The sequence below is a fragment of the Aplosporella prunicola genome (assembly GCF_010093885.1).
Source record: "Aplosporella prunicola CBS 121167 unplaced genomic scaffold K452scaffold_23, whole genome shotgun sequence".
Lineage (NCBI taxonomy): Eukaryota > Fungi > Ascomycota > Dothideomycetes > Botryosphaeriales > Aplosporellaceae > Aplosporella > Aplosporella prunicola.
The window spans coordinates 302,496-316,199 of record NW_022983551.1 but is presented as its reverse complement, the minus strand read 5'-3'; the positions used below and the strand labels follow the sequence as shown (position 1 = coordinate 316,199).

Below are 13,704 nucleotides of genomic sequence, written 5' to 3'. Positions count from 1 at the left end.
AAATAAAATAAAATAAAATAAAATAAAATAAACTTGGTCAGCAAGATAGGCGTTCACATACCAAAGCAACTGCTTTTCTATTCGGTTGATACTTAAAACTGTGCGAACAAGTGCCTATGCTTGGGAAAAGATTCTTTTTTTGATACGTACGGATAATATGAATTCTTGAGGGCTGCCGAAAGGCACACTTACAGTGCTGCTGGTCGTCAACCAAGCAAGTCTGAATAATAATACTGATCCCAGTTGACTAGAGACAAGTGACAGAGCAGCATTAATTATCTTCCGGTTGTTTCCTCTCCTCAAAACCTTGCGTGGAGCAATAGCTGCAGTCTTGTGCATAGGCAGGAGGCCGGTCGAATATGGATGGTTGGCCACTCCCGTGTCTTCATCGTTTACCATAGCCAATCACGCATTCGAGCTTTGTCAGACTGTATGACATTCAAGCAGCTCCCTCGTCGGTAGAGCGAACTGGTGGGGATAGCTTTGGGGTTTTATTGACTAGGCCGGCACATAGCTTCCAGCTTCCATGAGTAACAGCGCAAGGCGGGAAGGTTTAAAGGCGACGTCATTCCGGAACGGCACAATCAGTCCTCGTCGTGGATGACAATACCAATCTCTTCCAGGTTGTTCGCATCAGCATTGCCATTGGCGGTGCGCCCTTCTTGGTGGTCATCCTCCTTCTGCTCCAGGGCCTTGTTGGGGCCCAATTTCTTCAGAGTTTGGCTTGCGCCATCCTGGCCGGTAGAGGCGATGCCTTCCATCTTCTCATCTTTCTTTCCTTTCCTCGCCTTGGCCTTTTCTCTGCGCGCCTTGTTTTTGTTCGTCTTCGCCTCATCTTTCTTCCTCATCTCCTCACGCTTCGCCTGAAATTCCTTGTTCTGCTCTTCCTTCTTTGTCTCTTCGTCCATCAGCCTCAGCCGCTCATACTCCCGGCGTCGCGAAGCCTTGTAGACATGGAATTCTCCAGAGCCGGCGCCTGCGGAGGAGCCTTGGACGTTGGCAACAATTTCGGGGGGTGGTGCAAGGGATTTCGCCTTGGGGCCCGAGGGGAGTTGAATTTCCCTGTCGGGGTTTGCGAAAAGGGCGTCGACTTGGTTTGCCTGGGCGGAGGCGGGGGTCAAGGCGCGTTTCTTGGTCGGGCGCTGACTGCGCGGGTCGGCACTGGTGGGAACGGACTCGGGGATGGGCTCCGACATGGTGTTGGTAATTGGAGGATGGTGATACGCAGAGTTGGTGTTGAGGCGCGGGGCTACGGGCGGCAGAACAAACACGCCGCAAGCGCATCACGTTTGAGGGGCTGCGGCGCTCTTTCGCAAGCCAGCAACCTTCAACATGGGCAAGCCACGGGCAAGTGCTCTTGATTCTCTCCTGCGCCCGCGCCGCCTCGACTGACCTCTCCCAGATGATCATCCTGATCCGCCACGCCCAGTCTGAGGGAAATAGGAATCGCGATATACACCAGTTCATCCCCGACCACCGCGTCAAGCTCACCGCCGAGGGATGGCTCCAGGCTGAAGAGGCCGGTCGCCGCCTCCGCACCATGCTCAGGCCCGACGACACTCTCCAGTTTTTCACCTCTCCCTACCGCCGCACTCGCGAGACGACTGAGGGCATCCTGCGCTCGCTAACCTCTGATTCCCCCACGCCGTCCCCCTTCCCGCGCCACCACATCAAGGTCTTTGAAGAACCCCGCCTGCGAGAGCAGGATTTTGGCAACTTCCAGCCATGCTCGGCGGAAATGGAGAGGATGTGGCAGGAGCGCGCCGACTACGGCCACTTCTTCTACCGCATCCCCAACGGCGAAAGTGCGGCAGACGCCTATGACAGAATCAGCGGCTTCAACGAAAGCATGTGGAGACTATTTGGTGAGGAGGACTTTCCTAGCGTCTGCGTGCTGGTGACGCACGGCCTAATGACTAGGGTTTTCCTCATGAAATGGTACGTTGTCTTGCCGCCCAAAGGCTTCGTGTGCCCCTCTTACCCCGTGGCAGGTACCATTGGTCCGTCGAGTATTTCGAGGACTTGCGTAATGTAAATCATTGCGAGTTTATCATCATGAAGCAGAACCCTGACAACGGTAAATATATCTTGCAAAACCAGCTGCGGACTTGGTCAGACCTCAAACGTCGCACAACTGCTACCAATGGTTCTACTGCTATAAGTATGACCGGGCCACCACCCCCCTTCGCTGCCTCTCCTACGATACCAGTACGCCGATGGGGTGGCTGTTCAAATGGCTGCAATCATGATCAAGTCAACTATCCCCGCCGAACCCGTCGCCAAAACACCCAGGATTTTGCTCCTCTTCCTGGGCCAGCTGTTCAAAATGAAACGAATAAGAAGTCCGATCACCCTGCGGATACTGATGCTCCCAGCGAGGTCTCAAGAGAACAGGATCAGAGTGGACAGTCTCAAGCAACAGAAACTATATCGGACGTCGAAACCCCTGGTCTACATATTACATCCGCAGGCGAAGGTTTCCACCGTCCCTCTACGCCTCACGCATCCCATATTCCGTTTAAGTATCATCTCCATCCCGGCCGAGATTTCGGAGGCTCCTGCTCCAGTGTCGTTGCCCCAGCTGAAGGGTTTTCGGATGACAGCGATTACTTTCCTGCTGGAATGGCTGCTAAATTTGGACCTGTGCCAAGGCCTCACTCAGCCCTCGCCGCTAGTAAGACAAGGTTCAAGCGCAGAACCCGGGATGAGCGTACTTGGAAAGAGGAAAGCGGTATGGGATCAGGAGCAAGGGCCGATGCTTTAGGTGATGGAGATAGTGGTGGCGATGACGAGGCGGACGATGATGATGATGAAGGGATGGGCTCTAGTGGTGGAGAGGAGATCGGGGAAGAAGGGGATGAACGAGTAGAAGAAGCAAAGCTGAAAAGCCGGCAGGGCTTTAGTGAAGTGTACTAAGACAACATCAGGGTCTGTTATTCACAGCTGCTGGGCAGCTCACATTTAAGGCGCCGGCGGGGGTCATGCCGGGCTAGATAGATACATACGATTCCCATGAAGCAATGATATGCATACATCACGAAAATAAAAGAGGATATTTGTGGCCAAAGACAATGTAAATCTTCTGGGTTTTGTAATTTTTATGGACATATCCCGTTGGTCTACTAGTCTGGATGTTCACTGAACGGATGCCCCAGGGCTAGTAGGTAAGAGACAAGAGAGGCTCAAGTATGTATGGGTAAAGCAGTTCTAGGTTTAATAAATGGCGTAATACCTCATTGGCGTATCAGATTCAACGGATGCACGTTAGGGTAGACTTCTGGGGCCCTGTCTCCGACGCAACACTGACAATACATCGGCGATGTAAAATAGCGTCTGAAGCGCAACAGTGACTTCCATATCTGAAGACTATTAAACATTCCTAACATTGAACATATGGAACATTCTTCTTAATTACCACATATTTCTCAGCTCATATATAGGTACCTATATAGGGTCAACGACTTTAGTATACCCTCGAAGTTGTTATCGGTCCTTTTTTATGCTAGCAACACATCTGCAACTACCAGGGATTCGAGAGTTTCATCTGCTTTGGTGGCTTGGCTAGGAAAGTTGAATGACATCGATTTCGTTCCTCGTATGATGCGAGTTATGAATGCTGTGCGGTCATGTGTTGAATCCGTCGACCAACAGTCACATTTGCAGGGGGAAAGAAATCAGGGCGTCCATTGCGATAAAGACGCGCAAAGATCCTGGAGGGTGAGTTGTTGATCGTCAGTGAAAATGAGGCTTACGAAGAACAAGCCATAATTTCCACCAGTAAGAGCTGTTACGAATAGACTTCTCCGTTGCAATTCTCAAGCAGCCACGCGACTCTTCGTCAGACTAGAAGTGAACAGAGGCACAGTCCACCGGTTTAGCGTCCAGTAAACATCTTCTGGAAAGATGCATCGTAATGCTCCACTACCATTTCCGTGGTTTCACGTTTGAATGGCAATCGGGCTAGGTGCCACAGAGTCAAAACTCTAATTTGCTGCATCTGAAGAGGTTGATCTAGGCAGCAGCTCCATCGTTGAGTGACCATCCTTTCTGTGTGCCAACTGGGTGTAATTTGACAGGAAAAGTAGCAGTTCGCTGTCAATATTGGCCACCAAAAGTCCCATGGTTGCTGTGATCCGCAACAGCGGTGACTTGGGGGCCTGGCCAAGATCCGTGGAGGGGTCATGGTTTGTCTTTGTGGACCTGCGGCGTGGATATGCAGCTAAGCCGGATTTTGCTGACAGGTGCGCGGCTGTCCTATGGCAGAGTGAGTAGGGAAAGGCTACCCGTTCCATCTATGCAACTGGTGATATGGATCGAGTTAAGTGAAAGCAAAAGAAAAAAAGGGAAAGGCGAAACATTACATCTGGCCCACCGCCATTATCGAACAACGGCCAGGTTTCAGCCAACACTGACGAGGATTTCTCAAGCCATTGAGGAGCTGCTATCCATCTTTTGCGGCACGTTCCTATCGTGCAATCTCGGTTGAACAATCATCATTACCAACATAAAATCCCTGGCAGGATATCGTCAATACTGAGGCTTGAAGGTAGGGAAAGGAGAATTGGATTTTGATGGCACGAGGTTCGAACAGCAAACACCGCAGATGAGGTGCAGCAGGCGGAGACATCGACCGAGATTTGCGGTGGCAACATCCTTTTTAATGTTCTGTTCTGCAGCAGTAAGGACAACGCAGCAATGATGTGGCCAGCAACATATGTAGTACAAGGAGCCATCGTAAGGCAACCCGGGTACAACGTAAGGCAACAAATTCACAACAGTGAGCCCAAGTGTTGGTCGTCGGAGTTGGTTGGACAATGGTTGGAGGCGTCGGGCAAGGCGGATAAAAGTGAGGCGTCAAGGTGCCCAACTGGAGTACGTGGGATGTAGCAGCCGCCTCCTTTGGACATCTTCGGCAGCCATAGGTCAATGGATCTCGCAGTCTCGCGACTCATTTGCGAAATCCAAGACTCGGCTTCCTTGATATTTAAAGAGCAGCCCCGATTCGGAGGTTGGTAGGCCACCTTCTGAACAAGCGACTGCATCTTCTACAGGCTGGTACTGTACGCCCGATACGAATCCTGGCATCTAGCGCTGCTATTTGTCAACCAATACGCCCAGCTCTTGATCCATGATGCCTGGCATGGCTACTTCGCTCAATAGCTATTTCGTCCCTGGATATGGTATCTCTAGAGCGGTCATCCAAGGCGAAATCCGGTACCATTGCGGTCCTGATGCAATAGTTAGACCGTTCACACACCAAGTAAGCCGTTTGAACCTAGGTCTTGGATAAACAAACTAATTTGATCGATAGGGTCGAGATGGCTTTCTTGTCACCACGGCTGGTCCTCCCCTGACGAAAGTATGTCCAGTCTATGCAACCTGAAAAACATCTAAGGTAGAACAAAACCTAATCACTTATTCTCAGGCACAGATCCAAGACATCAAAGATGCTTCAAGGGAGTACGAAGAAAGGCAGGCCCAGCGTGCTTGTGATGAAAAAGAAACATTCATGAACCGACCAGTACCCGTCAGTCCGCGTAGTCGGAAAAGCTTTTAAGCGAGTTTATCTACTTCGTAGGCGTGGTTTCAGCGAGGAGTTTAGCACGGTTGAAGCTTAGAGTTTTATTAAAGAATTAAAGAACACTTAAGTATTTTTAAATACGTTTATCTATAATATTACTAGAGATTATAAGTTTAATAAAGTTTATAAGAATTATAATTACTTACCTTAATATAAAAATAAACTACAAAAAGAATTACTATTAGCTTCTAAATATAAAAGTTAAAGTTAAAGAATAAACTTAAATAAATTTATTTATATAATAACATACTATTAAAAAATTATATAAAACCTATAGAAAAATAGATATAAAACTTATAGTATTTATATGAGTAGCTAATAATTATATCTAGTATATTTAGATATATATTAGTATCTTATTTATTAGTAATACAATAGAGAAAAATAAAAATATTGTAAGTTACAAATTAAATAATTTAAAACTCTAAATAGATCTAATAACAATAAAAACGGCTATTTACTAAGATATATATATATATCTTAGAATTTTTCGCAATATATATAGTAATTTATTATAAAAAAAAATATAAATATATCTTAGAAATTTTTTTTAAGAATATATTTCGCTTTTTTCTTAAAGAATATATTCTTTCTTTAAAAAAAGAATATATAGCTATTTACTAAGATATATATAATATTTCTGAGATATTTTTTTTTAATATTTCTATATATTTCGACATATTATAATATATTATAAAAGTATATATCTTAGAAACAAAATTAAAAAATATGTATATCTTAGAAATTATTTTTCTTAGGAATACATTTCGCTTTTTTTTTAAGAGTAAATTTCGCCTTTTTTAAGGATATATTTTGATTTTTTTTTAAGAATATATTTCGCTTTCTTAAGAATATATTTCGCTTTTTTTAAGAATATTTTTTTAAAGTATATTTCGCTTTTTTTTTAAAAAAAAAAAAGAATATATTTTCTAAAAATCTATTCCAATTTTTTAAGAATATTCTTTACAAGAATGTTCTCTTTAAATATGTTTATTATCCAAGAATATATTTTTTTAAATTTATATTTCTGAAATATAAAAATATTTCGAATTTTTTTCTAATATATATATATATATATTAAATGTATTTCTAAGATACATAAATTTAGTAAAAACATACTATACATATAGTGTAAAACTTTAAGATATATATATTTATATATTTTAGAAATACTATATATGTCTTAGAAATTATACGAAAAAAATTATATATCTTAGTAAATAGCCGTATTAAAAAAGTCTCTCTAAGATATAAATATATATATATATATATATTAAAGTATTTCTAAATATTCTTAAACAAAAGCGAGATATATTATTTAAAAAAAAAACGAAATATATCTTAGAAAATGTTTTTTTTAAAAAAAAAATTCTTCTTTTTCTTTGAAGAATAAATTTTACTTTTTTTTTTTAAGAAAATATTTTACTTTTATTTAAAAAAAATATTTCGCTTTTTTCAGAGTGTATTCTTTAAAAAAAATACTTTTGAAAAAGAACAAATATACTAGTAACAAAAAAAGAAGAATATGTCTTTTAAAAAGAAAAGCAAACTATATTTTTAAAGTAAAGTAAAGTAAGTATTTTTAAAAAGATTTTTTTTTTTTTTAAAAAAAAGTAAAATATAACCTTTAAAAAAGTAATATTTATTCCTCGGCTATTTACTAAGATATATATGTTTTTTCGAGTATTTTCCGAGATTTATATATTATTTCTAAGATATATATATATATCTTTGAATGTTTCACAGTATATACGGTAATTTATTATATATAATTTATTTTTTTTTAAAAAAAAATATTCATATATCTTAGAGAGACTTTTTCGATTTATATATCTTAAAAATAGTATATATATTATAGAAAATATGCGAAAAAATATATATATCTTAGTAAATAGCTAGTTTTATTAAGAAATAAGCCTCATTTACTATTCTATATTAGAAATAGAGACTATCTAGTATTGAGACTATTTAAATAAGCTAGTATATCTTCTTAAATAAAAAAAAGGCGAAAATAAGAGTATTTTTATTTTTATTTTTTTTTTAAAAAAAAAAATAGGAGTATATTATTTTCTTCTAAAAAAAAAAGCGAGAATAAGATTATATTTATTAAAAAAAAGGACTTACGATAAATAGTTCGATACTAAATTTTTACTAGGTATATTTAGTAGATCTTATATTTATAGAAAATACTATATAGATTCGATCTTACTACTTTTCTATATAGTATAACTAAATTTAATTTATTATATAAAGAATAGATAATTAGCTATTTCTAAGATGTTTAACGTAAATTAAATAAATCTATAATATTCTTTTAGTATCTAAATTTTTAACTAAGTATTTATAGGAGTTTTACGAATATAGTCTATAGCTAGGAGGGAGATTTATATAATTTATAAAAAAATTCTATTAAAGACTTATTACGGCTATTTACCGAGATACATATTTTTTTTATAAAATTTATAAAATATATATATAATTTCCAAGATATATATAATTTTCGGTTTTATTTCTAGGATAAATATTTTTTTAAAAAATATTTCTATATATTAAAATATATTAAAATATATTATAGAAATATATATCTTAGAAATTATATATGTATCTTAGAAATTAATTTTAAAAATATGTGTATCTTAGAAATTATTTTTCTTAGGAATATCTTTAATTTTTTATGAATATATTTTACTTTTTATATGAATATATTTCGCTTTTTTTTAGAGTACATTTCGCTTTTTTTTTTAATAAAAAAAGAATATATTTTCTAAGAATCTATTTCTATTTTTTAAGAATATTCTTTCAAAGAATATTTATTTTTTAAAAATATATTTATCTAAGATACATAAGTATTCTTATATATTTCGCTTATAAATTGATATATTATAGTAAATTAAAAAAAATGAGTATATCTTAGAAAAAAAATCGAAAAATATATATATTTTTAAAAATAATATATCTTAGAAATATTTTTTTAGAAAATATGTTCTTAAGAAAGTAAATATACTCTTCAGAAAATTGGCTATACTCTTAAAAAATTTAAATATATTCTTAAAATAAAATAAAATATATTCTTAAAAAAATCGAATATACTCTTAAAAAAAATATAGTCTTAGAGAGACTTTTTTATTATATATATCTTAGAAATACTATATATATCTTAGAAATTCTATAAAAAAGATATATATCTTAGTAAATAGGCGTAATATTTATTAAATTATACTCGCGTAAATTTAATATAGCTACCTCTAAAAACGTATCTTAAGAAAGAAATATATACCTATTTATTAGATATATTAGTATTTTTTTCTTTAGAAAATATACTCCTATTTTTTTTTTAAGAAAATATACTTCTATTTTTTTTAAAAAAAATACTCTTATTTTCCCTTTTTTCAAAATATATTTCTAAATAATTGTTTTTTAAAATAATTAAACTCGCTAGAATTTTCTTATTTCTAAATTTCTTTTAAACTCAGTAAGGCCTCTAGTTCTTTTTCTTATAGTTCTTTAAGTTTTTTTTTTTAAAAAAAAAAGGCTGTAAAATAGTTAGTATATTTAACTAAAAATATACTTTTAATAAAAAAATAATATCTAATTTTTTAAATTATTTCTTTTAGTCGCCCTAAATATTTAAAGAAATAAAATCTTAAGCTCTCTAAGCTACCTAATATAGAATGTTTTTTCTATATAAAATTCGCTTATTTAATCGAATTTATACTAGGCAAATTACTAGGTTATCTAAAATAAATTCCTAGCTATAAGAAGTTAGAATCTTAGTTAAATTTAAATATCTCTAATTTTCGTAAGTAGATTAAGGATATGTACAATTTATAAGCCGTTTAATAATAAAAAGATCTAATAAATATTAATATATTTTAGAAAAAAAATCGAAAATAAGAGAAATAGGAGTATGTTTTCTTTTAAAAAAAAATAAAGCAAAAATAATAGAAAAAAAAAGTATATTTTCTCTTAAAAAAAAAGAAATAGGAGTATATTTTCTTTTAAAAAAAAGAAATAGGAGTATATCTTTTTTTTAAAAAATAATAATAATAAGAAAATACTCCTTGAAAATATTAAAAATAGGAGTTTTTTTTTTAAAAAAATAATAATAAAAATATCCTTTTCTTTTCTAAGATATATATTTTTTTAAAGTTTATTTCTAAGATATATACTTTTTCTTAATATATTTCTAATATATATATATATTTCGATTTTCTTTCTAGTATATTAAATATATATATATCTTAGTAAATAGCCGATTTAGGGATTTAAGAATCTAAGAATCTAAGGATTTAATTACGGCTATTTACTAAGGTATATATTTTTTTTCGTAAAATTTCTAAGATATATATAATACTTCTAAGATGTTTAAATATATATATCTTAGAGTTTTACACTATATATATAGTATTTTATTACTAAAAATATATATTTTAGAAATTAAACTCAAAAATATATGTATCTTAGAAATTTATATTAAAAAATATATATTTTCAAAAAAGCAAATATCCTCTTAAAACATTTAAATATCCTCTTAAAAAATTTAAATATATTCTTAAAAAAAAAAATCGAATATATTCCTAAAAATAATCGAATATACTCTTAAAAAAAACCGAATATATTCTTAAAAAAAAGTAGTCTTAAAAAAAAAGCGAAATATACCCTTAATAAATTCTAAAAAAAATTAAATAGAATACCTAAACGCCTAAAAGTAGAACTATATAAAATTAATCTCTTCTTCTTCTTCTTCCTACGACTACGACCTAAATATAAGCTAGGAAAGCGTTATAACTTAGGAATTAGGCTAATTCTCTATAGCCGAATTTTTAGAGAAACCTTAAAATTCTTCTAAATTTTCTAAAGAATTCGAATTTTCTTTAGCTATTTTAGAAGAACTTAAATTTTATCTCCTTATTCTCCTAAAATTCGATCTTCTAAGATTAGTTCTATGCTAATTAAAAGATTCCTAGCGTTGCCTTTTAGCTAGGCGATTATAGCGACTAGCTACTATTTCTTTTTATAGGCGTTTAGTAGGAGGTCGCCCTAGCCTTTTCTTTCTAGTATAGAGGCGTAGCCTTTATATACCCTAAACTATAGCGAGGATATCGAGTAGGGGCAGTAGATCTAGTAGTAGTAGTATAACTACCCTAAGAGGCTTAGCAGCTCTAATAGCTGGTTTAGAGGCGTAGGGCCACGAAGAACGGTTCCTATAGGATGATAAAGACGAATCTATAGAGATAGAAAGCTAACTAAAGATAAAGTAGTAAATAGAAGATAGTTATTAATTATTATCTACCTACTACTAGCTCGAAGTTATGCTACGAACGACCTACTAGCGAAGAATACGTAAAAAACTAAAGAGTAGTTAGCTCTGCTATACTAGTACTATTTTTATTAAGCTAGGTATCGTTAGATTTTAGCTAATTAAAGAGTACTAGAGAAAGAAATCTTTTAGGGTAATAGATTACCCTATAAGAATTAATTTCTAGCTAAAATCGATTAAATCTTTAGGATCTAGTTCTAAAGTAGTAGCTAGAGCGTAAGTATATAGATAGGGAAGCTTATATTCTATAAAAACTTTATAAGAATATTTATAAGAAATTACGAATTTTTTAAAGAAATAAGCCTAATTTACTATTCTCTATTAGAAATAAAGACTATCTAGTATCGAGACTATTAAATAAATTAGTATATTCTCTTAAAAAAAAATAAAAAAATAAAAAAGAAAGAAAGAAAGAAACAGGAGTATATTTTCTTTAAAAAAAAAAGAAATAAAAAAAAGAAATAGGAGTATATCTTCTTTTAAAAAAAAAGTAAAGATATGCCTTTCTTTTTTAAGATATATATCTTAAATAGATAGCTATTTGCTACTAGATTACGGTAAATATAGTATAATATTTTTAAATAAAAAAAGAAAGAAAGTTCCTAGTATTTATATCCTATTATTAGGTGCCTATCTAATTAAACTATAAAATTAATCGCATATTTTAAGTTCTAGAGTATAGATCCTAATTAAACTAAATATTTTTTTTTATAAATTCTAAGTTTTAAGAATCTAAACTTAATTAAATTAGATAACAATAGCGTAATCCTAATAAATAATTTTTTTTTAAGAATATATTCGTTTTTTTAAGAAGATATTTATTATTTGTAGCAATATGTTTTTTTTTTTAAAAAAAATATTACTAAGATATATAGTTTTTTTTCGAACTAATTTCTAAGATACACGCTTTTTTTCCGCTAAATTTCTAAGATACACATATTTTTCGATTTTTTTTTTCTGAGATACACATGTTTTCTATAATATACTATAATATATATATTTATAAGCGAGATATATAAAAAAAGTGTATATCTCAGAGAGACTTTTTCGATATGTATATCTCAGAAATACTATGTGTATCTCAGAAATTTTACGAAAAAAAAAATATGTATCTCAGTAAATAGCCGATTTAATTAATTAAAATTATCTAATTATCTTTATTATAATAAAAGCGATTGAATATATACACTATTATAAATATAGGTAATCTAATTTACTACTCTACCCTATTTCTTATTTATAGATTAGAGTAATCAAATCTAGATTATTTAATATAATTTTTAAGAAAAATTCGTGATATTAGAACTTAATACACTGAATAATTTATTTATTTATTTATTTTTATTTTATTTTATTTTATTTTTTTTTTTTTTTTTAAAAAAAAAAAAGAATAGTATACAGTTCTCTAATTAATAATTAAGGGTTTTAAGGTCTAATCTAACTCTTACTTTCTTCTATCTACCTACTAAGCGATTGCTTGTACTCTACTGATACATCATAGCCTATAAAGAAAAACCGGAGACTATTGTTTTAGCAATTCATCTTGCTCCGCCTTGGTAATACCAAGCAAGTATAGCACATTAAGAAGGCTCTCCTGGTTCAGACGTGCAGGGGCTTCCATTTGAACCCTTGCCTTCGCATTGAACGCTACTCCAAGACCGGCTATGCCCATCATTGGTAAATCGTTTGCGCCATCACCTACGACCAAAACTTGCTCCAGCAGTATCCCCTCCTTCTCGGCAATCTCACGGACGTGCTGGCGCTTCCTCTCGGCATGCACAATCTCTCCCGTCAACTCGCCCGTCAACGACTGACCGTCTTCGCTGACAACAAGATGGTTGGCGAAAGCATAGTCAAGGCCCAACTGTTGGGCGAACCACCCTGTGACCGGAGTAAAGCCACCACTTAACACCGCAGTTTTGTAACCCAATCTCTTCAACGCGCGCACTAGATCCACGGCTCCAGGCGTAGGAGAGATAAGCTTCCTGATGTTCTCCCAGACGGTGACAGGTACACCGGCAAGCAGACCGCAGCGTTTCCGGAGCGAAGCCTCGAAATCAAGCTCCCCATTCATGGCAGCAGCCGTGATGGCAGAAACAGCGTCCTCAACGCCAATGTGACGGGCAATCTCGTCAATGACTTCTTGCTGAATGAGAGTCGAATCCATGTCAAAGACGGCAAGGCGCTTGTGTCGCCGGTATACGCCCTCGTGCTGAAAGACGGCCTCGACGCTCCATTCACGCTCAAAGCGTGAGACAATCTCGTCCTTGCGGAGAGCCTCCAGGGACGTGGGAGAAGGGAGAGCGAAGGTAATCTCCATAACGCGCGGCCAGCGCTCGGAGTCGAGGGCTTTCTGGACGACGGTGTTTTCGTGGAAGCCAGGCAAGGCATTGCTCAGGGTCAGGAAGAAGTCGGTAAGACAGCTTTGGGAGATGTAAGCGCCATAGAGGTTGTCGAGAGGGTTGGGGCCCGGCGTGGGAGGCTCGAGAGGGTAGTTTTTCAGATCATCGGTGGGCACGACGCCTGCCGGGGGGTGGTCGGGATGGGCTTTGTAGAACAAGGTGCAGGCGACACGCTGGGGGGTGGCCAATGGCGCAGTCATGGTTGTGTGTTGTATGCAGGAAGTTGTGGCGGCGTGCCAGACAATCAATTTTTGGTTCTGATCTGACGCCGAGCTAGGCCTTGGCGGGAGAGCGACATTTATAGGTAACGTCAAACGGATGACTCATGGCGTTTATTTAGCTCTAACTATTCAGCTGTTTTGTCCTGGGAGGAGGCTGGGATACAAAGTATATAACTAGTG

The 13,704-nt window shown here is 35.3% G+C and overlaps 4 protein-coding genes across 4 annotated transcripts; 2 read left to right on the top strand and 2 right to left on the bottom strand.

The window, feature by feature from the left end:
- Positions 1-488: 488 nt before the first annotated feature.
- Positions 489-1,196, bottom strand: K452DRAFT_277012 (uncharacterized protein; the record flags this gene model as incomplete). The annotated part of the gene is made up of 1 exon (XM_033539306.1): positions 489-1,196. One exon carries the CDS (start codon positions 1,194-1,196, stop codon positions 585-587), a length of 612 nt encoding a protein of 203 aa, XP_033394248.1. The 3' UTR covers positions 489-584.
- Positions 1,197-1,278: 82 nt separating this feature from the next.
- K452DRAFT_256104 (uncharacterized protein) lies at positions 1,279-3,070 on the top strand. Its single transcript, XM_033538386.1, has 3 exons — positions 1,279-1,347; positions 1,403-1,938; positions 1,992-3,070. Exons 1-3 carry the CDS (start codon positions 1,333-1,335, stop codon positions 2,914-2,916), a joined length of 1,476 nt encoding a protein of 491 aa, XP_033394247.1. The 5' UTR covers positions 1,279-1,332; the 3' UTR covers positions 2,917-3,070.
- A 1,829-nt stretch (positions 3,071-4,899) lies between these two features.
- Positions 4,900-5,557, top strand: K452DRAFT_361210 (uncharacterized protein; the record flags this gene model as incomplete). Its single annotated transcript, XM_033546402.1, has 3 exons — positions 4,900-5,260; positions 5,312-5,359; positions 5,396-5,557. The coding sequence occupies exons 1-3, from the start codon at positions 5,129-5,131 to the stop codon at positions 5,555-5,557; spliced, it is 342 nt and encodes a 113-aa protein (XP_033394246.1). The 5' UTR covers positions 4,900-5,128.
- Positions 5,558-12,321: 6,764 nt separating this feature from the next.
- K452DRAFT_290668 (uncharacterized protein) lies at positions 12,322-13,633 on the bottom strand. The gene has a single exon (XM_033541040.1). The coding sequence runs from the start codon at positions 13,501-13,503 to the stop codon at positions 12,424-12,426; it is 1,080 nt and encodes a 359-aa protein (XP_033394245.1). The 5' UTR covers positions 13,504-13,633; the 3' UTR covers positions 12,322-12,423.
- Positions 13,634-13,704: the final 71 nt, after the last annotated feature.